General features: G+C 33.5%; 1 protein-coding gene across 2 annotated transcripts; it reads left to right on the top strand.

Moving 5' to 3' along the window:
• Positions 1 to 15122: 15122 nt before the first annotated feature.
• PHYA (phytochrome A) lies at positions 15123 to 26699 on the top strand. Of its 2 annotated transcripts, XM_089799611.1 has the most exons (4): positions 15123 to 17453; positions 17706 to 18522; positions 25491 to 25781; positions 26165 to 26699. In XM_089799611.1, the coding sequence occupies exons 1-4, from the start codon at positions 15419 to 15421 to the stop codon at positions 26373 to 26375; spliced, it is 3354 nt and encodes a 1117-aa protein (XP_089655737.1). In that variant the 5' UTR covers positions 15123 to 15418; the 3' UTR covers positions 26376 to 26699. The 2 variants fall into 2 exon arrangements, with proteins under 2 accessions (XP_089655737.1, XP_089655738.1); XM_089799612.1 differs by lacking the exons at positions 25491 to 25781; positions 26165 to 26699 and adding an exon at positions 18951 to 19319.
• Positions 26700 to 27112: the final 413 nt, after the last annotated feature.

The following is a 27112-nucleotide window of genomic DNA, read 5'->3' as shown; positions in this document are numbered from 1 at the left end:
AACTTGCTTTCCAAAATTCACTCAAAAAGAAGATAGGTGGAAAACATGTATTAAGTGTGAACTCACTATGCTAATAGTAGCACTAGCACTATTTGATCAACTTAGGTCAATGACACGAGATGGTTTTTGGGAAATTTCGAGGAACGCTCGACCATTTTTATAAACATCACCTAGAAATAAGACATACGTCAACTTGAACTCTAATAACTAATAGCGATCAATGATGTTTGATTAGTTATTCATATAGTAATAATTTAAAGGAGAGGATATGTGTACCAGATGATATTGATTTTTATTATTTTATAATCTATTAATATATTAGTTTTTTAATTAATTTAAATAAGATATGTATTTATTGGGAACTATCAAGTATAATATCATTGAATGAAAATATATAACCACTACCATACAAGTGTCAAGTATGAATTCATGATTTTCTAATTTTCAAGTTCAAGAAATAATCACAAGTTCACGACCTATGCAAGCTGAGGCAATTAAATTGCACATTCAAATTTATTTCTCAATTAGATGGATTTAAAATGAATCATTGAAATTCTTATTAAAGTTCTATAAATTCATTTTTTGTGTTGAAAGCATCATTCCAAATTTCTAAAACTAGTTTGTTTTAAAAATTAGAAATAATATATTTAAGAACTATTTTATTATTTTACTATATATATTATAAATATAATAATAATAAAATTAAAATAATGTAGAACTAAGAAGTTGTAACATGTTATTGTCATTTGGTCTTAAAAAATTAAAATGTTTACATTTATAAGGGTTATTTTTTGTTTTAAATAATTTGATTTAAAATATTATGATTAAATATCTTAAATTTGCCACACAAAAATATATATCTATAGACTATAATATTATTTATCTTATGAATAATACTAATTATGCTTTTACTTGTAACTTGCTAACTACAACAATTGATGTTATTTATATATCTAATTATTATTAACAATAACTTAGTGTCCATAACCCAGCTCCTTATCAATGAAATGGTCTAATTAAATTTAACTTATTTATAGTTCTATCAAATACAATTTCATTATTATTATAACAATAATTAATATTGTAATTATTATAATGTTACAAGTGTTAACACAATAAAAAAGATTCTCCGACTATCGTTGGATGAATAAAGATCAAGGGCTTGAGATGTATTTCAAGTTGATTTCAACACTAGCCGACTTGTTTTCCCATATGACCCTAAAGGGAAGATACGTGACATACTATTCATTTAGATGTGGTAAATGGCATAGTAACACACGATGACACATTGCAAGAGAATGGGGACACACCAAACACCATTTGATCAACAATGATCAACAACTCCAGATTTATTTTGAGCTGATTTTGGCAACAATCAACCTTTTTTCTCAAATTCCTATGGAAATAAGACATGTGGCATACACATATCAAGTGAGAAATTATGTTGTTGGGTGTGAATATTGTTATATTTATTAGGGGTGTAATGTCACGACATCTAAAGAGGGTGATAGTTTGATGCATGAAACACCATTAGATCATCAATGATCAACAACTCCAAATATATTTCAGGATGATTTTGGCAACAATCAACTTGTTTTCTCAAATACTTGCAGAAATAAGACACATGGCATATGTGTATCAAGTGAGACATCAGGTTTTTGGGTGTGAATATTATTATATTTATTAGGGATGAGCTAACGTGATATTTAAAGAGGCAATGACTCGATGCGCCAACCACCGCTGGATCATCAATGATCAACGATTCAAGATGTATTTCGGGCTGATTTTGGATAAATTCATTTTTTTTCCCAAAATTTCCTTGGAAAAGAAATCTTCGACTCTTCATAAATTAGCAATAATAACTATTAGTAGAGTTAATCTCGAATTAAACTATAACTTCGCACATTTCATAATTAATTATAATACCAGTTGTACACTATACAATGTAGGTAACAATTAATATCAAATACACTCTCGAATCTCCCAATTCTACAATTTCTAAAAATATCTTTTGTGTAAACTGTAAGGTTTTGTTTTCATTATTTAATCTTGGATCTCTACACAAACTACCAAGATCTCTGCTAAAGCATTAGAGCATCAGTGGTCAAAAAGGGGTTACGATTTACAAGCTGTAACACAATCCTAGTCTTCTAAGAGTCAATACAACTCACAAACTACATTAATCAATTTGATTTCCAACTTTCTAGGTAGGATCTTGAACACATTTTTCTTACCACTTTTTTTTAATTGTAAGTGTAGTATCGGTTGTAGAATTTAGGGTTTAATTTTATTATTTATCATGAATTGCAAGCCTAAATTGTTTATCTTCTAGCAACTATGTAACTTGCAAAGTTAAATAATAGAATTATAATTTAGGGTTTAAATGTTAATCATTTGTGTAAATTATAATTTGTGACAATATAGATCTGTAAATTTTTCAATGATGATGAAAACATAAAAGAGGTGCAGCACTAACACTGTTAGTGGAAGTGTAACCCAAAATAAAAATACATGGGTCTGGGAAACTATATTTTGAATTGCACAAATTGGTTAAAATTACAAGATTTTACTAATGAATTTCATGATATTTGTGGTCTTGTTATCTATAGAAGGAGTATGAAGGCAATCAAATATGTAATTGAAAATAAGTGGAACATCCACAAAAGGAGTTAAGATATATTAGAAACAACCAAATGATAGGGTTCTTGGTAAATAAATTTGCAACATGGACAACAAGAATATCCTACTTGGGGTTACCTCTAATATTTCCTTGTCCAGAATTTGTAATGGTTTGTGCTAAAAACTATGGTGAAAAAAGAAAGGCAATTGTCAATCAAAATACATAGGAGGTAGTTTTGTCAATAACATAGATTGAATTTTCTAGTCTATTGGACCTAGGGTATGAAGCACAAAACCCAACCCATATTGACCTGGAAAAACTAGCAAAAACATATGAGAACTTATGACTAGATAGAAAACATTTGTATATCAGAGGATTAGTAGACAAATTCAATCTACCTCGTGATCATAAACTGCCTTATGAATTAGATATTATTTTGCAATGGGTTCAACATACTATACCCTTACTATTAATGTATTTGGGTATGGAAAGTAATGAGAAAGTGGGTGCTAGCATTTTGGAAATGGTTTTCAACATTCATTGTCTACAAGTTCCAGAAAGATATAATTTTATTCAGCACATTGTTCCTTACATGCAAGAACAATTGCTAATGATTAAAAGAGGCTCACACTCACAAAAGATATTTAGATACATGACCTGCTTGTGCTATCGGTTGTTATCAAAGCATCATCAAATATTTGAAACAAACAAGCTTCAGCTTAATTTTAGTAAACCAATATTTGAATGGACATATGTGATTAGGATGAGTTATCCCCAAGGAAATGCATTAGTGAGGTCCTTTGTTGTAAATCCTTTAACAGGGCGACACTTTAGCTAGTGTTTAAAGTCCTTTAACAAGGCTAACCCTAATAGGGTAAAACTCCTAATAGGGTTAGAGGCAAATCCCCTAACAGGGTGACACCTAATAGTGTCTTTGTAACTCCTAACAATGTTAAGCTCCTAATAGAGCATACTTCAAAAGAGTACACAATTTGTGGGTACTAATATTCACCACAGTTTTGACCCAAGTTGGGTTTCTATGATACCAAAATATAAGTATCAACTTTGTTGACGTTTTTATGTGATGAATGCTTTTATGTGTTGCTATTGAGTTGTTTATTAGTTAAAGGTTTAAAAGGTTGAAACATTGATTATTTGGTTGATTACTGAGTCAACCCCCTTGGTAATTTGATCCCTCAAGACAAATAATAGGAATCACCTAAATGGGGTTTGAATAAGGCAAAACCCTACATAGATCTACACACATATTTATTTCTATTTTTCAAGTGTAGACAAATTCCAAATCTAATTCTAGAAGTCAAAAGAAATAAGCTCCTTACTTTGAGACAATTTCAATTCTTGTGATTTTAGCCTGTGTTATAGGGACAAGGTTGACGGTAATCAAGCGTAGTCCCCTTAATTATATAAGAAAACATCACACAATAGAGAAATAAATAAAGAACTGAAATAACCAAATAATTCAAGAACATAAACAATTATTTACTATTATATTCAATAAAATGACATTGCAATATAACATTCTAAAACCACATGGGCATTTTCATTACAATAAATTGAAAGCTAGAGCCACTATATGTACCATCAACACTCCCTTGCTAGTCCTATTTTTGTTCTTTATATTGAGAAGTTTAACCACCCTAGAAGGTTCTAGAGGTTGAAAACCATTACATTATTTTTTATTACATTGGAATATGCCAAGAATATGCTCCAAATGGTTGTCATCACTCATTGGATTATTTAAAGGGATTTTACTTTTTCTTCTAAAATAGCAATTTTTGGGGGTTGTATCTTGTGAATTGTAAACCTGATTTGCTATAACAACCACTTTTCAAAAACTTCTCAAAATGCACTACAACCCTAGGCTTATGAAGTTCCAATTAATCAAAGTTTGACCCCACTTTTGGATCCTCTAAATCCTTCCACCATGCCAAAACCACAATTCAAAACCAAGGTTCATCTGCCAGGAAACCTAACTAGGAGCCTTATATCCAAAATGAACCTCAGGAGAAGCAATTGGAAAAATATATGTTCAAATCATTAACTTACTAAAAATAGTGAAATTTCCAAAAATAGTAACCCTTCTGGAAGATAACCCTTACTAAGAAACTAGACAATATTTTTGGGTGGTGCAAGGTTTCTATTACACCTTCGATTGTCCTACATCAAACTAAATAAGTCAACTAGGTTGGTCTAGTCCCCCCAGAAGAAGTTCAAACTTTGTCAAGACTCAAATTTTCATAGTGGGAACCTAAATTCAAAATCATATTAATCTATTTAGTCTTAGAAATATAATGAGTAGGTTTGCATATTCCAAAATGAAACAACCTAGGGTTAAAGCACAAGAGCATTGTACTTCCCTTGATTTTTGTATGTACTTAGTTTTTATTTTTATTTTTTTATTTTCAACTATTACTCCTAAAACCCTAGCTTGTACTTCTCTCAATTCTAAGAATCAGAGGATTAGAAACCTCAAGAGCATAGACATTGTATTGATCCCCTCTTATTAAGATTTGGTCAATCATATTTACCTCTTGGCAACTTCGTATTTTGATTAGAGATTAAAAGAAGGATCCTAACTTCGTATTTAACTCTTGTTATTTTTTATTGAACTAGTTCAATTTTGCACGCGTGTAGATATAAATAGTAAAGGAATGAAAATATTTTCTTTCATTAGTTTACATTGCATTTGCTTGAATTTGTATATTCATCTTAAGTTTAAAAATTTAAAAATTTAAAAATCTTCTTTGTGCCCTCATTCCATTGTTTTCTTAATTATGATTTAAATCTCTTTTTCTTAATTTATCTTCTTTGTATTATAATGTTTGATTTCTTTTTGAAAGACTCTAGTCTTTGATGAGTTGTTAAGTAGTGATGACTTTGATATGTTAGATGAAGCCCTTGACAAAATCATCTCTATTTAGTGTTCTTTTGTAATAAATAAACTATCTGTTTGCCAAAGATTGGTTAGCATGATACATGTGAATGGATATATTAACAATGTTGACAATCCTAAAGTAGTTGTTCACCTTTATCAAGACATTCCCCAACCAAAAACTAAACATTCTTTTGTTATTAAATATTGTGCTGATTCTAATACCTTTGAAAGTCCTAATAAACTGTAATAAGAAAAACCTAAAGTCCTTTTGTTTTCACAAAATAACTAACTCAAAATTGTAAAGAACTTTCTCATACATACAACATGAGAAAAAATCAATAACTATCATTCTACTTATTTTTAATTATCTTCTTTCTTCTTACAATGTGCTCCCTTTTGCACCCCATCTCCTTAAAAGGAAGCCTCCACCATTAGCCTAGAGTTAAGATTATACATGAAGTCCATTAGACTATTGCACCTCCATATGCATTTAGATCATAAAAGGAGAGCCCATAATCCTTAATCTCTCCCAGAGATACTCAAAAATATCCTTAGAAAGTGCCCTAGTAAATCTATCAACATTTTTTTCTTTCATTGGTGCATATTCAAGCTTCATCTCATTTCCAAAACCTTCTTTCTCAAAAAGTGATACATGATTGATATGAGTGTTTTTTTTATTGGTAAACAACCAAGGCCAATAATTTTTATTTATTAAAAATAAGGTTTTTACATTTTTCCTCCGTTCAAATGTGCACTGGTAGGAAAGAGACAAGTCAAGAAGCCTCCAGTCTTGCCTAGGGACTTATGTCCACTATAGATATAAACAATAATATAGGGGCATTCCCCTATTTATAATTCAATTTTGAGAAATGTTCCTTGTATTGCACAATATTTACTTCTTGATCTAACCTTCTTTTGAAAACCCCTGTATTTTCCTTTCAATCAGTGTTCTATTTGATGTTTTGCCTTCTTTTTTGAATTCTAGTTTTATTTAGCCTACAAACACCTCTTGACCAAGATTTTTGTTAGTATTAATTGATAAAATTAAATATAAATTATCTATCTTAACATGTCATCTAGATTGGCATATTGATAAACGGAATGTTAGTCTATTCGCATCATTTAAATTACTTCAATGAGGAAAAATCATGAAGTTTTCAATATAGTGACTAATTTTTATTCTGGATTTTGGCATTTTGATCTAATTAGCACTATAATAATGACTTTATTTACAACAAATAGATATCATAAAACATTATAATAAGGACATCCATATGAAGTCTTATGATTATTTCGATCCTTAGGGTAGCTATCTTATACTATCATTCCATGGTTTGGAGAATTGAGAACTATTCTTCAAGCATTAGATTAATTTTTTGGGGTTATGAGCTTTAGATTAGGTGACCTAATTATTCCTTAGGAGAAAGTCATCTCCATCTACTCCTTGGTTTTCTAGTGTATATGCTTCTTTGTTTCTTTCTTGATATACATGTTCAATATTAATATCTTTGATTTTATTGATTATCTTTAATGCATTTTCAAGTTTGGAGTTTAATATCCAATTAGGAGTGCTTCTTTTCCTCAATGCATTAAGAATAATTTGTGAATCCCCTTCTATAACTAACTTGCTAATGCCAATTTCCAAGCTAATATTTAGACCTTTGATCAAGGCCTCTAATTCTACTAGATTATTAGAAAGTACCCCTAAGGGCTTGGCTTGCTTAATTATCTCAGAACATTTGCCATAGTGGACAATGCATCCTAATCCAACAGGTCTTGGATTGCCTCTTGAAGCACCATCAAAATTAGGTTTTACCCATCTTACTGGAGGGGGGTCCCATATTTTACATTCCACCCAAGCTTGTTTATTTTCTTTGAGTAGATCATAGGTGGGTTAATTAGTTTGAATGCATCCCACTCAGAGAAAGAAGCTTCTTCCTTTTGAGAGTTTATAAGATTATTATTTTCCACCTCTATTATGCATGCTTCCACTTTACTGAGGAACAAAGTTAACTCCATACTTTTGTTAGAAAATATTCTTCTATATCTCTCTTTCATATTTCTCATAGGAGTATGGATGGGCTATTTTCCATAAAATATTGTAGACTCTAGAGTTCCCATGTTTGGGCCAACTTTTAAGAAGATTCCTAAAATTATTGGGAAAAACTAATAACTAGTTAAGTTTCTGACATAGCCATCGCCAACATTTATTAACCAAGGGGCACTGGAACAATAGGTGTTCAACTGTCTCAGATTCATTTTCGCATAGAGAACATCTTGAAGGCCCCTTAAATCTCATCTTGGTAAACCTATCAACTGTAAGAATTCTTTTTTGCAAAGATGCCCAAAGAAAGATACCTACTTTGGAAAGAGATGATGCATCCCAACATAGATTGAGAGGAATGTCCATCTTTTCCCATTGTCAAGAATTAATTATCATTTCATATCCTTTTTTGACATTGTGTTTCCTTCTTCTTAAGGCACTCCAAATTAATTTACCCCTCCTATCTTTGTGATTAACTTGTCTATTTTTAAAAAAAAATTCAATATTTTGTTTTTCTTGAGTTGATAAATTTGTCTCTTTAAAGGATTTCCACTTCTAAACACCATGTTGGTAATCATTAATTGTCAGTTTGTAATCACTTACATGTTGTCCCCACAAATTTATTAGAGTGTTTTTAATATTAGCTGGTAGATTAAAACTATTGGGTGAAGGCAACTCATCTCATGAATCTTCCCAAAAAAGGGCCTCCTGACCTTGACCAATGTCCCAAGTAAGATTATTGGATATAAGGGGATGATAATGTATCATGAAATTCTAGGTTCTTGATCCTTTAGGCGGGTTTCTAGTTTAGCATAAAGATAAAGGATCTAAACTATTTAGATACTTGTGAAATAATATTTTTACCCATTTTCTTTCACGTTCTTGATACATTCTCCAAACTAGCTTTGCTCCTAAATATTCATTTTGCCAGCTCCAATTTTTTATGTCTAGACCTCCATATTCTTTAGGTTTACATGTCTTGTCCCATTTGATTGATGCTTGTTTCTTTTTTTCTCCAATTCCTTGCTAGAGAACTTCCTTAGCTTGATGTCTACATTTCTTATTCTCCTTTTGGAAGTGGAAGACATGACATTTGGTATGTAGGAATAGAAGATACAATTTCTTTAATCATGGTTGTTCTTCCAGCTTTAGTTAACCACTTCCCTTTCTAGCTTTCTATTTTTTAATCTCATTTTTCAAATATAATCTTCCATGTTTTACCTTCTCTAATGCCTTTTTCCAGTTGAATGCCAAGATATTTACAGGCGAAGGTTCATTTTTTGTATCTCATTATATTGTAGACATTTCTTTCGTATTTCAAAGGCAGTATTGAGAAAAAAAAAAAATCAAAGTTGTCCACATTGACTTTGTGATCTAACACTTCCATATATGTTTTTTTATTTGTTTAAATTTTTTAGCCTCTTCCATTGTACTTTCTTCCAATCGGATGGTGTCATTTGTGAATTGTTGATGAGTTATTTTAGGGACTTCCTTGATTTTTTCATCTGATTGGGCCTTTTTTATGGCTCTACCAAATGTTTTGACCATAATAATAAAGAGGAAAGGTGAAATTGTGTCTCCTTGCCTAATTCCTCTTAATATGATAAAAAAAACCTTTAGTCATGCCATTAATAAGAAGAGAGAATTTGGGTGTTGAGATGTAGTTATATATTAAGTTGATCCATTGGTGTAAAAAATCAAAGGCTTCTATGGTTTTACATAAAAATCTCCAATCTACTTTATCATAAGCCTTATGTACATCTAACTTAATTAGTATACATGATTCCTTGTTAATTTGAGTTGAATGTATTAGTTCTTGGATAATAATTATACCATCAAAGATTGACCTACTCGGAATAAAACTAGTTTGTTCTGTTGAAATTGGTTTAGGTAGTACTTTTTGCATTCTATTTGTTAAAGCTTTAGAGATAATTTTATAGATGGTATTACATAAAGTTATTGGCCTAAAGTCCCCTAGTTCCTTGTGTTTTAATTTTTTTGGGGATTAGTGTTAGAAAGGTATTATTAATCTCAACAAAAAGAGATCACAAGTTTCTAGTTACCTTGATAGCCTCCCAAAGATAATAAACTATGATGTTCTGACATTTTTGGAAGAAAAAGGCTTGAAAACCATCTAGACCCTAAGATTTGTCTGGATTGAGGTTGAAAAGAGCTTCTTTAATTTCTTCTAAAGTGAATTTATTATTTAGATATATACTATCTTCCACTATTAATAATTTGGGAATTGTGCTTTTCATCTTGTTCCGAGTTATTAGATTAGAAGAAACAAAATTATTTAAGAGATTATTGTAATTATTAATGAAGACTTCTGCTATTTTGTTTGAGTTTTTTATTTCATTTCTAACATTGTCCTTGATTTTCATAATTCTATTAATGTTCCTTCTGTTAAGAGTGTTGTTGTGAAAAATATTTGTGGTTCTGTCCCCTTCTATTTATGAAGCTAGATTAAGCAACCCTTGCAAGATGCACCATATAATGGAAGATTCAAAGAGTAGTTTGACGATAATGCCAATATCCAAGAACCAATGAAGTGCAATAAAAATGCAAGCTAATATAAATGACATGCAAGAGTGATCTAACAAGTATGAAGAGTTACAATACCACCTAGTTAAACTATGTGAAATAAACTAGTGCATAAAAGAAAGACTAAGCTAATGCAAGTAGGAGAATGCAAGTGCAAGATGAGAACAAAGTGAGTGCTCCAAAGTTCTAAGAAAACCTATAGCATAACAATAGCATGAGAATATAAAAGATATAAGATGAGACAATGAAGATAGAGCCTCCTTATAAAGAAAAATGGGTTATAAACATTAAGAGGCAAAATCTATGATAGAGAATCAATCCCATGTTGACTTTGTGCACAATAATCTCAACTAATAAATATCAATGGTGGTGTCTAAGAAGCAAAAGATGTGTGGAGGAGAATTAAAGTTATTTTGAAATAAAGATTCCTCTCACATAGAAAAGTGTGCCCTCACATGTGTAGACACAAATTCTTTTCTTTTTATTTTTAAAATAGGAAAAATGCCCTCTCATGTGCACACTTAAGACTAAAGGGACTTTAAGGATTTTATTTAATTAAAAGAGGACATGTTCTTTCAATTAAATAAAAGACTTAAGATAAAGAGGTCAAACCATAGGTTGTAAACGAATAAATAGTAAAATGGTGATTTGATCAAAGATAAGCAATAGATAAATTATGCAAGATTGCTAGAAAGGGGGCTCATAGTCTAGAAGATAATTTTTGGGTGATTACAACATTACAATGTCACTTATTCAAGAATCTAAAGAGTGATATGTGTTTTGTCCTTTAATGTGAAAATATATTTTTTGAAATATTTATTGCATTGGTATTGTCACACAAGATAGAAATGGTCTTCTCATATATTATTCTAATATATTAAGGCTTAAAAGATATCAATGAGTGTCATATAAAGGGGCACTCCCTAAAAAGAATCATTGGATTTTTAGGATTGTTTTAGAGCAAGTGGTTCCATGAATGTTATAGCACGATTTAAGGTGAAGTTGAAAGGTTCTCAATGAGTTGATGAAGGATCAAGTCATGTGCAGTACAATGCTCCAAAGGGATAAGACTGAGATTGTCTTAGAAGAGAATTTGGCAGAATGGATACCCTTAGTCCTTGACTCATAGCTAAAGAGGATCAACATATGACTAATGATCTCGTATTGGGTCGCTACAAGTCATAATCATATAGAACCCTCCTTTAGAATTAAAATAAAATGACATAATATTTTTTTAATCTAAAATTTATGGGCTCTATTGATCACATAAATTATATTATTAAATATAGTTATTTAAATATAAACATAAGATAACAAAAAAAAGTAATTCTATCTCCAACATTTTATTAGACAGTTAGATGAATCCCACACTCATAATCTCTTTGCTAATGATAATTTGTTGTTTGGGATTACAACTATGGAGGAGGCTAGGTCATTAGGAACATCATCAATGATTATTCTTTTGCATTTGGCTAGCTTGTTAAACTAAGCAAGTCCAAGGTCTTCTTGACCAATGTTTCCCCCTTGGTTCGTAGGATCTTGGTTGACTTTTGGGGATTTGAGGTGGGTTCCTTCCCATGTAAATATTTGGGAATCCCCTTTTTTCAAGGGAATGAGAAGCATGTTTTGTGGGATAAGATTTTGACTTCCATCTCTAATCAAATTCTATTGTGGATTAGAGAAATTGATAATGATTAAATATGTATCAAATGTTGTTCCCATTTACTTAATGTATATCCTTAACATGCCTAGAAAGGTGAAATCAAATTTAAAAGGTATTTTAAGGTGCCTTTAATGGGTTGAGAATGTTTCAAAAAGGATAAAATTCATCTTGGGTTAAGATTATGTCTTCCTAAAGATTGTCAGGGGGTTGGGATATAAATTTAAACATGCAAAATAAAGCTTTAAGCCCAAAGATGTTATGGAAAATGTACAAGTATCCTTCTCTAAAGTGATGTAGACTCATGAGGACTAAATATCTAGACACTTCTGATACTAAACAAATATTCATAATATCATATCTGTGTAAAGGTATTAAGGTTGAGAACTTTATTAGTTCATGCCGAGATGTCATTCTTTTGCATTTTTCTTGGTTAATTCACGATGGATCTCAAGCTCATTTTGGGAGGATTCTTGGAATAATCACTTGACTCTATCCTCTATCCTTGAGTTCTCATCCATTTCTGGGTCTTTAAAGGTTCTTTGGGGTAACAAAATTAGAGATTATTAGATTACAGACTGCTCTAATATCACCCCCTTTATTATATGAAAAAGTATTGATTTTATGGATTGTTCTTAGGAAATCAAAGATAAATTTTGTTTTAGAGTTAATGTGTAGGTTGCTCTTGTTTACTTATAAGGAGGATGAACTAATTTGGACTAAATCAAAATCTAGAGATGATTCTGTTAAGGATGGGTATAACTCTTTAATGCCTAGGGATTCTACTTTAGATTGGTTTGAAAAGTTACTTTGGGGGTCAACATGTCTACCTAAGACTAGGGCCTTTGCTTGGTTCACCATTCTAGATCATGTTCTAACAAGATTACTATTGTCTTCCCTTATTTTTTTGTGGCTATTTTCTTGAATCATCTAATCATTTATTCTTGCATTTCCCTTTTGCACAATAATGCCAGTATTGGTTATTCCACAAAATAGGATAGCAATCTTCTCTCTACTCTTCATTACTTCTCAAGTTTCAAAATTGGCCTTTGTTATTTTGATCATCCCCATTTGCATGTCTATGGGATATTAGTCCTTCTATCTTGCTTTGGAATAGGTTGGAAAGAAATAACTAGATCTTTAGGAAAAATTTCAATGGTTCTTCACAAATTCTTTATCATATTGAGGAAATTATTTTAGAAGTTGCTCTTAGTCATCTCTACAAGATGATTGGCTCTAAGAGGATCTTTTCTTGTTGGGATAGCAAAATTTTGAATTCTTGGCCATTATTACACAAGGTCACTATCCCAAGATCAATCTCTTACATTCAATTTGTGAATAAACATGTTGTGTTAGAATGGGAAAATATTCTAGATAATATGTTTCAATTAAACTTCAATGGGACTTCTCAAGGAAATCCAGGGGATTGTGGAATTGGAATTGTCATTAGGTCAGCTTGCAACTCTATTGTCAAGCTTGCTTGTGTTTGTATTGGTAACAATACTAATAACTTTACGAAATTCATGACATTGAAATATGGTTTAGAAAAGGCTCACTCTTTGAATATTAATAAGCTTGAGATTGTGGGTGACTCTTTAATAACTGTGCAAGTGATCACCTTTAGCAAATCATGTACATGGTTATTGCAGTGTGATCTCCAATCTTTCCACTACTATGAAATTCAACATTGTTGTAGGGTAAATGCTAGTATGGCTAATAACATGGCTGATTTCTCCCTTGATAAAGGCCTACCTTATTTAGAATTTGATAGTGACCCCACTTCTCTAGTGTGATCTCAAATTTTTTGATTGTTGGTCCTTCTTTATTTATTAACCACATCTGCTATTGGTATGTTGATTTGCCATTGCCAGGGGATTTTAGAATTGGATTACAAGAGTGGACACTTTTTACCATATTGTTCATGCCCATTGTAATCAAATAAGTAGTTGATTCATTTTCTTTGTTATTAATGATAAGAAATCTTTCATTTGGTTGCTTGTTATTTATTATGTGTAAGAGGGAGATTTTTTCGTTTACATGTTCTAATTATATCTACAGGGACAATCATTTCTTATATGAAAGGTGTATTTCCTTCTTATTTGTTTTATCACTCTTTGTTTGTAGAAATATCTACTAATCAAAATGTAGGTCTTCGGAGTTTTTTGGCCTAACAACTCTTGTGGTATTTGAGGCTATTGATTCAAATGGATTTTCTCTTAGTTGAATAAGATTGGTCATCTAGTCCATCAGTGCGACAATCTATCGGGGACCATTATGGTGGATCTTGATTATTACAATCCTAGTCAAATTTCTAACAATGTATAGGAGTTAATGTTGTAATCTATCCACTGGATGATCTTTTGGGGTTGGTTTTTTGTATTCATTATATTCCTCTCGTTAGTGGTTGATATTGACAATGTAATTCTGGTTGTCTCCTCATTTTATTACTATTAGTGACTTAGTTTTTAAGTTTTGTATGAACAAGACCAAAGATTTCCTTACCAAATTTTTTCCTATTAGTATTCTTTGAATCAAACCTATAAAAAATAAAATAACGATTTCATATATAACCAAATTTTATGATACTTGTTACCACTTTCATAAATTTTTTTTTAAAAAACTTTAAACAACTTCAAATGATTTACAAGTGAAAAAAAAAGGCATAGAATAATCACTAATACTCCCGAGTCCCACCTTTTTTGCAATAATGTAAACTCCAACCAACCCATCTTTACCCCTTTCAATTAACAAATCTATCCAGAAACCAAAGAATACTCCAAAACTTGCGTCTATACTTATCACCCACCTGCAAATATCTTCCAAAGAAAATTCCAACCAAAATCTTTTCCTTTTAAAGAAACATAAAAACGAGCATCTGGAGTACTAATGTTAAACACAGCTGAAACCTCGATTATATTCTCGATCGGGTCCGTTCTAAATTCTTAGCTATTCTGTTTAATGTTTGTCCTGCTATTTAAAGCTTGACTTCTTTAGACATTGATAACTAACCGACCCATTCTCGTTTTTGTTGACCACATGTAAACTGTAACTTGCCGAGTGTCGCAGGGCAACATACCGGGAGCTCCAACATACCGAGGGCATCAAAAAAAGCCTTTAAAAGGTAAAGGTGTGGACCATATGTACCAAGGTTTATTGCCAAATTTCTACTATTTGGAGCTGTTTGATCTCTTGTCGACGTTATTAAAATTTCATTTTCCTTTCATTCCGTAAGATAAAGGGTACACCAGCTGATGCACTCAAGCAGGAGTCAGAATTTGCCCATTGATTCCTGTGGATGATAATTACTCCTTGATGTACAAAAATCGATATACTTAAGGATCGGTTACAGGGAGATTTTGTGTAGTGAAGAAAAAAAAACCTATATTTTAGAAGGGCACAGCTTCATACACGCATCTGAGGTGGGCACAGTGCACGCTTATTAAGATATATATCCATTTTTCAGTGGCACATCTGTCAATGGAGATGGGTTGTTCTGATTTTTCTAGGCTGCCCATGTGGGTATCAGGGATTTCTTAGAAGATTGTAGGGACTCCATTGCATTATTAAAGGTCCGTTGTGGTTATTGATTTTGGGCTTTCCACATGGTTAAACAACAATTTTGAATTGAATCTTTTGGTGAGTCTTCTGATTAACATGGCATCCTCTAAGCCCACTTATTCATCAGGAAGTTCTGCTAGATCAAGGCACAGCGCTCGAATAATGGCCCAAACAACTAGAGATGCAAGGCTCCATGCGGATTTTGAAGAGTCTGGCCAACAGTTTGATTACTCCAAAACCATTAACGGGACTTTAGAGATTGTGCCATCAAACACGGTCACTACCTACTTGCAGCAGATACAGAGAGGAAAGTTGCTTCAGTCATTTGGGTGCATGCTTGCGGTGGATGAGAAAACGTTTAAAGTGATTGCTTACAGTGAAAATGCCCCCGAAATGCTCACAGTGTCTCCTCATGCTGTTCCCATTGCTGGGGAGCAAGATGCTTTGAGAATTGGAACTGACGCTACTACACTTTTCAATTCTCCTAGTGCTGCTGCATTACAGAAGGCTGCGGTGTATGCAGAGGTGAATTTTCTGAATCCAATTCTGGTTCGTTGCAAAAATTCAGGTAAGCCCTTCTATGCTATACTTCATAGGGTTGATATGGCCTTGGTTATAGATTTTGAGCCTGTTAGGGCTTCAGATGTTGCTATGACTGCTTCCGAATCACTACAATTCTTTAAGCTTCCTCGAAAGGCCATATCACGGTTACAATCTTTGCCATCTGGAGATATCGGTCTGTTGTGTGACATGGTTGTACAGGAGGTGAGGGAATTAACTGGTTATGATCGTGTTATGGCGTATAAATTCCACGATGACGATCATGGGGAGGTGGTATCCGAAATTAGGAAATCCGATTTGGAGCCTTATCTGGGTTTACACTATCCTGCAACGGATATCCCCCAGGCCTCGAGATTTTTATTTATGAAGAACAAAGTAAGAATGATTTGTGATTGTTGTGCAGCCCCTATAAGTGTAGTAGAGGACAAGAGATTACCTAGAGAATTGAATTTGTGCGGATCAACATTGAGAGCACCTCATGGCTGCCATGTACAATACATGATCAACATGGGCTCCATAGCATCTCTGGTGATGGCTGTAATCATCAACGAGAAAGAAGAAGAGGAAGGAGACAGTGAGGGACAGCAGCAACAGAAAGGAAGGAGGCTCTGGGGACTTGTAGTTTGTCATCACTCTAGTCCACGATTTGTACCGTGTCCTATGAGATATGGTTGTGAATTCTTAATGCAAGTTTTTGCAATTCAACTCAACAAGGAAGTTGAATTGGCAGCTCAATTGCAAGAGAAGCGCATTTTGCGAACCCAAACCTTGCTTTGTGACATGCTGCTTCGAGATGCACCAGTGGGAATTGTGACGCAGAAGCCTAACATAACGGATCTTGTTAGGTGTGATGGTGCTGCACTTTACTATGGTAAAAAGATGTGGCTTCTTGGAACAACACCTACCGAGGCTCAGATACTTGATATTGTGGACTGGCTTTCGGAATACCACATGGACTCCACGGGTTTGAGCACAGATAGCCTTGCAGAGGCAGGGTATCCTGGAGCTGCATTGTTAGCCGATGCGGTTTGCGGAATGGCTGCAGTGAGAATCACATCAAAAGACTTTTTGTTTTGGTTCCGATCCCATACTGCAAAGGAAATCAAATGGGGAGGTGCTAAACATGATGCCAGTGAAAAAGATGATGGCAGGAAAATGCATCCTCGATCTTCATTCAAGGCATTCCTCGAAGTGGTCAAAAGAAGAAGTATAACTTGGGAGGATGTTGAGATGGATGCAATTCATTCTTTGCAGCTCATACTGAGGGGTTCTTTCAAAGAGATTGATAACACTGATGGAAAGACAATGATACCCACACAAAACAATGACTTGAGAATTCCCGGAATGGATGAACTAAATGCAGTCACGAATGAGATGGTGAGACTAATTGAAACGGCAACCGTGCCAATCTTGGCTGTTGATGCTTTTGGTCAGGTAAATGGATGGAACACAAAAGTTGCTGAACTCACTGGGTTGCCGGCGGAGGAGGTTCTCGGAGAGCCTCTAGTCAACCTTGTTGAAGCGGACTCAATTGAGACTGTTAAAAGGATGCTCTGCTTGGCTTTGCAAGGTAATCAAATCATTCCAATATTATTTCTGTCATAGAAATATTTAAACGCATTCATTTCAGTTAGAATCCATTCCCACTGTTGGTTTCAAAATGATAGCCAGAATAAGTTAATCAAGTTGCTAAACCTTGATTGTTTTTCATATCAAAAGTTATTATATTATGAGAGTGACTGCGGCAGTATTATCGGATCTTTCTATCCTTTCTATTTTGATTGGGTTGAGTGAGTCTTACAGAGTATTTGTATAACTGCAGGGCAAGAAGAGAAAAACATTGAAATCAAACTGAAAAGGCATGGCATGCAGGAGGAAAAAGGTTCGGTAATATTAGTTGTTAATGCATGCTCAAGCAGGGACCCAAAGAACAATGTTGTGGGGGTGTGTTTTGTTGCTCAGGACGTGACAGGAGAAAAGGTTGTTATGGATAAGTTCACTCGTATTCAAGGTGATTACAGGGCAATAGTTCAGAATCCGAATCCCTTGATTCCCCCTATATTTGGAGCAGATGAATTTGGGTGGTGTTCTGAGTGGAATTTAGCTATGGAAAAGCTATCTGGTTGGAAAAGGGAGGAGATAATGGATAAAATGCTAGTGGGAGAAGTTTTTGGTGTTAACATGACTTGCTGTCGTCTTAAAGGTCAAAATGCTATGACAAAGCTCAGAATCATACTCAATAGTGCAATGGCAGGGCAAGAGACAGAAAAAATTCCTTTTGGATTTTTTGATCGTCATGGAAAATTTGTAGAAGCCTTACTTTCTGCAAACAAGAAAGTAGACGAAGAAGGAACAATCCAAGGCATTTTCTGCTTTTTGCATATTACCAGCCCAGAGCTTCAACAAGCATTGCATGTGCAGCGTATGTCAGAACAAACAGCTATGAGAAGACTCAAGGAATTAGCATATCTTCGAATGGAAATAAAAAACCCACTTCATGGAATCATGTTTACAGGAAAGTTGATTGAAGATACTGATTTAAAGGAAGAACAGAAACAACTAGTTCGAACAAGTGTGTTTTGCCAAAGACAGCTGTTGAAGATTCTGGATGACATGGACTTGGAAAGCATTGAAGACGGGTATATTTTTATGGTCTTTAATGTTGAACAAATTATAACAATCAATGATCTTATGCATTTTGCTTTTGCAAATAGTATGCATTGTCATGGAAATGCCCAACTTACTGGTCCAAGATATTGAAAATTTTAGTATGACTTATCACATAAAGGTAATTTTACAGGTATCGTTCGTGAATCTCAATTCTGGTGTAGAAAAACATATGCAGACATTTAGACTAGATTAAACTAGTAGCATTCAACAGAAACAATCTGATATGCTTACAAACACCCACCAGACTTTCTTAATTCAAGATCTTCCTAGTTCAGTTATTGTTAAAGATGTATTTTTGTTGCCTGATGCAAGTATATTAAAGATTATCTCTGGAGGAAGGATGACATCATTTCATTGACCATGAATAACGAATTTGTGATGCACTATGGTGGTGCAGGAGAAATCTCGGAAGACAAAGTTAAAATTACTAATCAAAAGTCCAAATGAGAGAGAAAACTATAATAAGATGATGGCTTCTTCATGGCTTTGCATGAATCAGCATCAACACTCCTACAGCATACACCAGGATTCCTACAGAGGAAGTTAATTACAAGAACCCTCTGCTGCCCAGAACTCTGAAATCACGAATATGCTGAGATTAGATTACTACAGAAATCAAATAGACACATTTTTCACATTGATTTCTATTTTGTTGTGTTTAACTTGGACATTCAGCTAATAGCAATAGTTAGCTGTGCAGGGTACATAAACCAAAATGAATGCTTTACAGGAATGCATAAATTATATCATTGACATTCTTCAAGTCTATGGGAGCATTTTGGCATTGGGTACCTGTCCATTTTATTCTTTCCCAATTTTTATGTGTTGATACTGTAATAAATAGAGGGTGTTAGAAAGATTGGAGATGGGCATGTTCATATTGGTGTATGCTATTCAAATGATAGCTTAATTAATAATCTTAGTCTTGTGTAATGTTGGTAGTTAGCATGCATTTTCATGGTAAAGCGACCTCTCCAAGACGATCATCATGTAAAAATTGTTACCTTGGTATTTTATTATGGCATTTTTAGTTAGTAACCATATGTTTAAAACCCTTTTAAAGTGGATTGAAGAGCAATAACTTTATACGTCCTATTCTTTGTATTATATTAGGCTAAGTCTTATGAATATTCAGTTTTCAATGGTTTGAGTCAGCATAGCTAATCTTATATTTAGACTTTGATTTTCATCCCTACTTGAAAATAAAAGCATCAACACTTCTGCAGTACTTTATAGACACGTATTTGTGACCTGATGCACCCAGTCAAATAAGTTCTTCAAAAAGAAACATTTGGCTTCTTCAGAGATGAATCAGGTTACACATTGAAGGTGCAGTATTGATCTGAAATATATCATAAGAATTCACAGACAAACTCTGTAAAGAACTAAAGTGAAAAGGGAATGTCTATAAGATTCTTTGGTGCATTACCACAAATGCTCTGCCCCTACTTTGCCAGCGGCTACAGGATGTTTGAAGCCTTCTTTTCATATGCTACCCCAACATGTCTATATTTCGAGAGATTTGGGATGGCACACATTGCTAGTTTGATCTTGTTTTCTAGGGAATCATTGGTTCTGGAAGAGTTTCCTTGAACCCCATGGGTCATTCTTTCATGGATATTATTACTTTTTAATAATTTAATCTGAAAATCTACTATGTTGTATTCTTTTTATTTGTAGATAAAATAACTAAAACATTTACAGTCTTAGAGATATAGTTATCAGATCTTATACTGGCCCTTTCACAGTGCTTATCTTCCTTGGAATTTTATGGCCATTAAATCACTTGATTTCCTCTAGGCACTCTCTCCATCATCTTATCAACATTGGTAATTTACAATGTTTGTAACAATGGCATTGTCTTTTCTGACATTTTAAGGTTTATACACTGAGTCTACCCATTTATTAGTTACTGATATATGTTATTGTGTGTTTAACTTGTAGTTTCTTCTTCATTTTAAACGTTGGAGTTCTATTTGACACTATTGCTATTGCTACTGGGTGCACTTTCGAATCGCATTCAGATGCTTTGGTCATAGCTGTGGATTATATTTATTACTTTTTTCTTTTGATACTAAACTCTTACACTAGAAGATTGCAATGATATCTTATGCACTTTAAGATAACATCTGTTAGTTAGGGGCTGGAATATAAAGTAATGTCAAATATAAGGATCGATTGTTTATGGCTTCTAACAACATTAAGCATGCAAACATTCAGCAGCCTCATGTAATAAAGATTTTATGAACCCATTCTTTTTGTTCATTGTAAGCTATGCTTTCTCAGTCTTATTCTTACCCTTTCACATATAATCTTGTATTGCTATTAACCAGTTAGGAAACAAACCTCTTGTTTCACTTTGTATTGATCCATCTCTCTCTCTAATTAATCAGGTCTATTTGTAGAAGACTCTGGGTTAGTTTGCAATGGAGTCTATGTTCCTCTGATATTTCCTTTGATAATTTTTTTTTCTATTTTTCTGGGAATTATTGTCTTTGTTTACTTTTCCTGAAATTTCTCAAAATTTATTATCTTAAATCCCTGAACTCAATTTGGAAATGGCATTGCTTTTTTTCTTCACATCTTTTTCATCTTTCACAAGATATAGGCCTCACAAAACTGGTGTTTGGTGGCTGATCTGTTGGAGTGAATGTCAATTGCATGATTTAGTTATATCATAAGTCTTTGAATGTTCACAGATTGTGAAATATCCTTTCTACAGAATATAGAAATTCTGTCCTTTAATCTAATAATGAACAACCAGTTTGCTTCTAACTTTGTATTATATCGTGCATACAATCAATGACTCGAACCCCACTAATTGTTATAAGCAGATAGCATAGCCTACTTTATTATTTCCTTGAGATTCTTATTATTCATGCACAATTGACAGATAGCAGGCAAGTACCAACCTGATTACATAATTGCTAGTTTGGGGAAAACCTGTGATTGTAGACCCAAGTTGTAGTCATCTTTCCTTAATACCAGTATCCACTGTGTTTCCTTACTCAACATTTTATAGTTGTCCCAATGACATAAATATTACAGATTATCACCCAGAGAAAACTTCTAGTGTGCAGCGCTTCTCTAAGACTTGTCCAGATGCTGAATCTGATGCCAGGGGTGCTGAAGTTTCTGTGAATCCCACACGAATAACTTGGGGTTGCGTCCAAGGACAAGCTACAGGGGTTTCATCCTGTAAGCTCAAGCTGTTTGCAGAGGCAAAAATCATACAAAAATAATTGCATGAAAAGAATCCTTCTTCATTACCAAAATGCTGGCCTTATAGGAGAAAAAGAAAACACACAGCTGGAAATGTAATGACCACATCTTCAAACTCTTAACTTGATGTCCAAGGCAAGTAAAGGCATGCTTTCTTGTAAATCTTTACAACTTCAGTGGATGCCACTTGAATAGTTAAGTGAATTATAAAAAAATCACTTCAGCACTAGAGCTGTTTGCCAAATATTTAAAACACTGCCAGGTACCTTTATTTATTTAATACCTTAGCCTATGAGGGATGACAATATGCTAGTACTTTTTTATTTAATTACTAACAGCTATTCAAGTGGGGACATTACAGATTGGTAAATGTTTTGTTTGTCAAAAAATCTCCATGAGCAATGGCTCAGGAAAGGGTCAATTTCTTAAGAGAAAGGAAATAGTGAACTTATTTAATGTCTACAATAAAGCGACAATGACTGACAGGATCAGTAAGTGCATCTAAAAATCAAAATTGAGAATAGCAGCAGGATTGAACTTATATGTTAATGTTTTGTAGCTTCTTTTGGATAAGAGTTATCATCACATTCTTAATCAAAGAAAACATATGTTATTGATAACTAGTGAGAGTTGAAGAGACATGTCTCTATGGAGACATGTCTCTTAAATATCATATACATATGCCTTGAGAATATAATTTGGAACACACAGATATTACAAACAGTGTTAGTACATTTACATCCTCCAGGAAAAAACTCAACATGGTATCAGAGCAGGACGAACGCCTCTGGGATCTGGCTGAGCAGTGGAGCATGTTGTTTTAAGACTAGTGGGGGTTGTTAGTCATCATTAATTCATGTGCAGAATTAGAAGTTCCAGAAAGAAACATCCAAATATATATGCCACTAGCATATAATCATTTCTTAACCTAGTTGGATGTGTAGAAGCTTTGTTCGATGGTGGTGGTATACTTTGATAGTGAATGTATTCTCTCCAGACAAGAGCTTGGTGTCTTGGCATTGGACTTAGAAGACTCATGCATGCAACAAAGGAGATTTTTGGTAATATAGTGGGTGCCTCAAGTGCACATTTTTGCCCATTCTTCTGCAGGAGCATTCCTCAATCATTGTAGTTGAATCTGTGTCTAAAGGATGGAGCACACAATCATCATTTTTGGCGGGAAAACCTGAAGCATGGAAGAAAATTATAATTTATGAAAGCCGTGATATAAACAACATTAAGAAGAATTTTTTATTGTGTATATTTTGTAGACATACATTTATGTAATGGCTAGATCAAACAGATGATTCTTGAGTTAATGGAGAATAAAAGAGATTTTATTGACTTGATAGAAAACCTTGTGAAATGGTGTGAATGCATTCCTGATGGCCAGACATATATTAGGTTTCTTTCAACTTTGCATAAAGTGTGGAAATCAACAAATTAAATGCTCTAAAAGATCATCAACATTTGTCATAAGAATCTCTTTAATAGCCATTAGAACCATCTTTTCTCCCATGGCACATAAGATGGCAAACCTGAAGTGTTTCTCCCTCTCATTTGTGGTATTTATGCGTGTGTATAGTGTCAACAATGTGTGTGATTGTCCTACCATAGTTATCGTACTTGGGTCAAATCCCTATGGTGGTTTCCCTTTTATATTCTTTTCTTATTTCCCTGGAAATTCAGAGAGTTGATTGGTAAAAGGATTAATAAGAGGAGTGTGAAATACACATAGCACAAAATTAATTTGATTGAAACATGAAATTGTAGAATGGAGCATGTTAGGTTGGAAACTTAGGGTGACACGACATCAAGTATCAAGCCTCGCGAATAAAGGTTCGTGGAAGATATACTATGTATTTAAATATTTCTTGTTCATTTTTATGAATATTCATTTCTATGTTTAATATTATACATTTGTATATAATATTGTGAATATATTATTGTAAATGTATAAATATTTATTAGAGAAATTATTCATATTTTATGAGGTGAATATAATATTTTCTAAGAAAGTATTTTTCAAATATGAAGGTTCAGTCAATAATAATTGATATCTTGTGAAAATTAATTTTTTATTAACGTTCTTATAATTTTCGAGATTAATTATTAAAAGTATTTTTATTGTTATAAGAATTGTGTGCCTTGATCTTTTCCGAGAATGTTCTTGCAGGAAAAGGAGAATTAATAGTAGATTCAAAGGGAATCTAACACTTCTTCAAAGGTAAAAGAGCTCTCAAGATTGATGTTTAGAGGGAGCCTGAAATTTTAGAGGCAACCTTGAAAGAGAGGGAGAAGATAGAGAATGTGATTTTGTCAACTGTCGGTGATCTCAGTCATATTGATTAAGAGGGAGTAAATCATGTTGTGATGATTCTTCACGATCAATAAATTGTAGCAGACAAGAGGACAACAATTTATGAATATGCCTCTTGACTATGTGATTTTAATGGGCCTACCCCCTTTGTATATCATGCGGAAGTGACGACTTCCAAATGATGTCACTTGTATTTGTAGAAGTTATTGTAAGGTGACGATCTTACAATAACTTGTATTATGAGATCAAATTGAGTATATGGTGAATATCTTGCATCTCAACATTCTGGGAGGCCATTACTCAAAGAGTACTTGGTGAATATCTTTGATATTCTGGGAGGCCAATACTCTTGATATCAGATGTGATATCAAACCTTATTTTGAGTAATCGGTGAATATCAGATGTCGATATTCTGGGAGGTCAATACTCTTGATATCAGATGTGATATCAAAACTTTTTGAGTACATGGTAAATATCGGATGTCGATATTCTGGGAGGCCAATACTCTTGATATCAGATGTGATATCAAAACCTTTTGAGTACTTGGTGAATATCATTGATATTCTAGGAGGCCAATACTTGTAATATCAACTGTGATATCAAAATGATAGATATCAACGGATCAAAGATATAGTTTTGCCATACCTAATATTACCAATGGTGTAATACATGTCTTGTGTTTATCCTCTGTAGCTAAGAGGGAGTATTAATGTTTTATAGCTTCTTTTGGATAAAACTTATTGAATATATACATGAGTTATTATCACATTCTTAATCAAAGTAAACATGTTATTGATAACTAGTGAGAGTTGAAGAGACATGTCTCTATGGAGACATGCCTCTTAAATATCATATACATATGCCTTGAGAATGTAATTTGAAACACACAGATATTACAAACAGTGGTACATTTACATCCTCCAGGAAAAAACTCAACATTATATTAATGTCAAAAGATAAGCAAATGAGATCAATGGGGTTGGTAAGTACATTCAATTAAAAATTAGCAACATGGGAGTGCATGAAGCATTTCCGTTCAATGTTTGTGTTAAATTAACTACGATTGTCATGAAAACGATAATCTGCTGAGTAGATACTGCATGTCAATTATTATGCTGCACAACTGTATATGTATTGGTGAGAATCAGGTATCAGACATTGTGCTTTGGTTAGCACAATGTATTGCATTATTGACCCATTGAACTATAAAACCCCACCAAATTTTCTAGAGAATGTTCATTTTCTTACTGCCTGTTTATGCATCTTTAATCGTTTGCAGATGTGTAATATATTGTGAACTGAAACTTTTGCCATCGAGTCTTAGATTCAGTTTTTAATAAAGGTAGTTCATGAAATTTGAAGGTATCCTGATCTTCTTATATGATTGATTGGTAGTTATTTGGAACTGGACACTGTTGAATTCACACTTGGAGCACTGCTTGATTCCGTCATAAGTCAAGTGATGATACAATGTGAAGAAAAGGGACTAGAGATGATTCATGATTCACCAAAAGAAATGAGTACCACCTGCCTATTTGGAGATCAGTTGAGACTTCAGCAAATTTTGGCAAATTACCTAGGAATCGTCATAAGGTTCACACCTTTAAAAGGTTGGGTTCGAATCAAAGTCTGTTCAACCAAAAAGCATTTGGGAGGTGGCATACATGTCATGCATCTAGAGTTCAGGTATGACATTTCTGTTTTTGAACATTAGTTTAATGTTTTCTTCACCACGTTCAAGCAAACAAAAAGTATGCTACTGAAATATTATAAGACTGTGCTGAAGATAGTGAGCTGTAAAATGTGTACAACACATGTTAAGTATGCAACTTCCGCTAACTGCAAAAGCAATGTTTTAAAAGTATTGTTCATTATGTTGTTGGATTGGAATAGAATTCTAAATATATGTAATAATGATATTGTATATGGTTTTATACGATACATGGAAATTCAAATATTAGAAAGCACAAAGTGCTTCATGCATGCCTTGGTTTCAATTAACTGAGATGCAAAGGGACTTAACTGCCAGTTAGATAGCACCATCTTAACAAAGAAAATTTCTTATGCAGGATAAGTCATTCGGGCCGTGGATTGCCAGAACAATTGGTGCAACAGATGTTTAATCTGGACAATGACATATCTCAGGAGGGTTTCGGATTGCTCATTTGCCGAAAACTAGTAAAACTTATGAATGGTGATGTGCAGTATGTCCGAGGAGGAGGAAAACCATCCTTCGTTATTGTTGTGGAGCTCGCTTCAGGTCAAAATGATCAATCATAGATTTTTTTCCTCGAATAGAAAGAGTTTAAACTTCCATTTTGGTTTTGAAAGTTTAGTGTAGGGCCAAACACTTAGTTTGGAACTCAATCTGTACCTTTGTGAGCTCAAGAAGGATGGTCCACTGTTTCAAGTGAAAGGGCTTAGAGGCAAGGTCGGCATGAGGTTGATTCATTATCAGGAATTTTGTTAAATCCATAAGGATTTTTGGCATTGCCAACATACAACGATCTAAGTGTAGTGGTTCAAAGGTGCTTAGTTTGTGCTCCTTTCCACACAAACAAGTTATAAATAAGTACTGCAGGGTGTGAACTATTTCTTTACCAATTTGAATATCACTGTTGTGGCTTGATTCCTTGAAAGTAATTTTTAGGTTCATAGTTGAGATAATTTATTGTCTTGTAGATGCATCTCATATGAGATCGTTTAAAAAATGCAGTGAGTAGTATTTGGCTTGAATTTACAGAAGTTTTTGTTGGAAACTGACTCTAATGAGAATTGAAGTCTTGTCAATCTAGTTTCGTTAGGTTAGCCAAGTGACAATGGCCCCTTTAACATGTGATTGTATTATATCTTGATTCTTTGGTAAGCTGATTGTGACAGGTGTGAGCTACAAGCAGACTTGGTAGCAAGACAGGGTATGTTCTTTCGCATTTGATTGGTGATTATTTCCTCTTGAGGAATTAAACTTTTAAGCTTCACTAAGATATAATGAAATAGCTTAATAGCATAAAAATGCA

This window comes from Cupressus sempervirens, chromosome 9, assembly GCF_028749045.1.
Source record: "Cupressus sempervirens isolate cs-2001-9-10 chromosome 9, ASM2874904v1, whole genome shotgun sequence".
NCBI lineage: Eukaryota > Viridiplantae > Streptophyta > Pinopsida > Cupressales > Cupressaceae > Cupressus > Cupressus sempervirens.
Note: the sequence above shows the minus strand (reverse complement) of the source record. Positions and strands in the feature narration are given on the sequence as shown.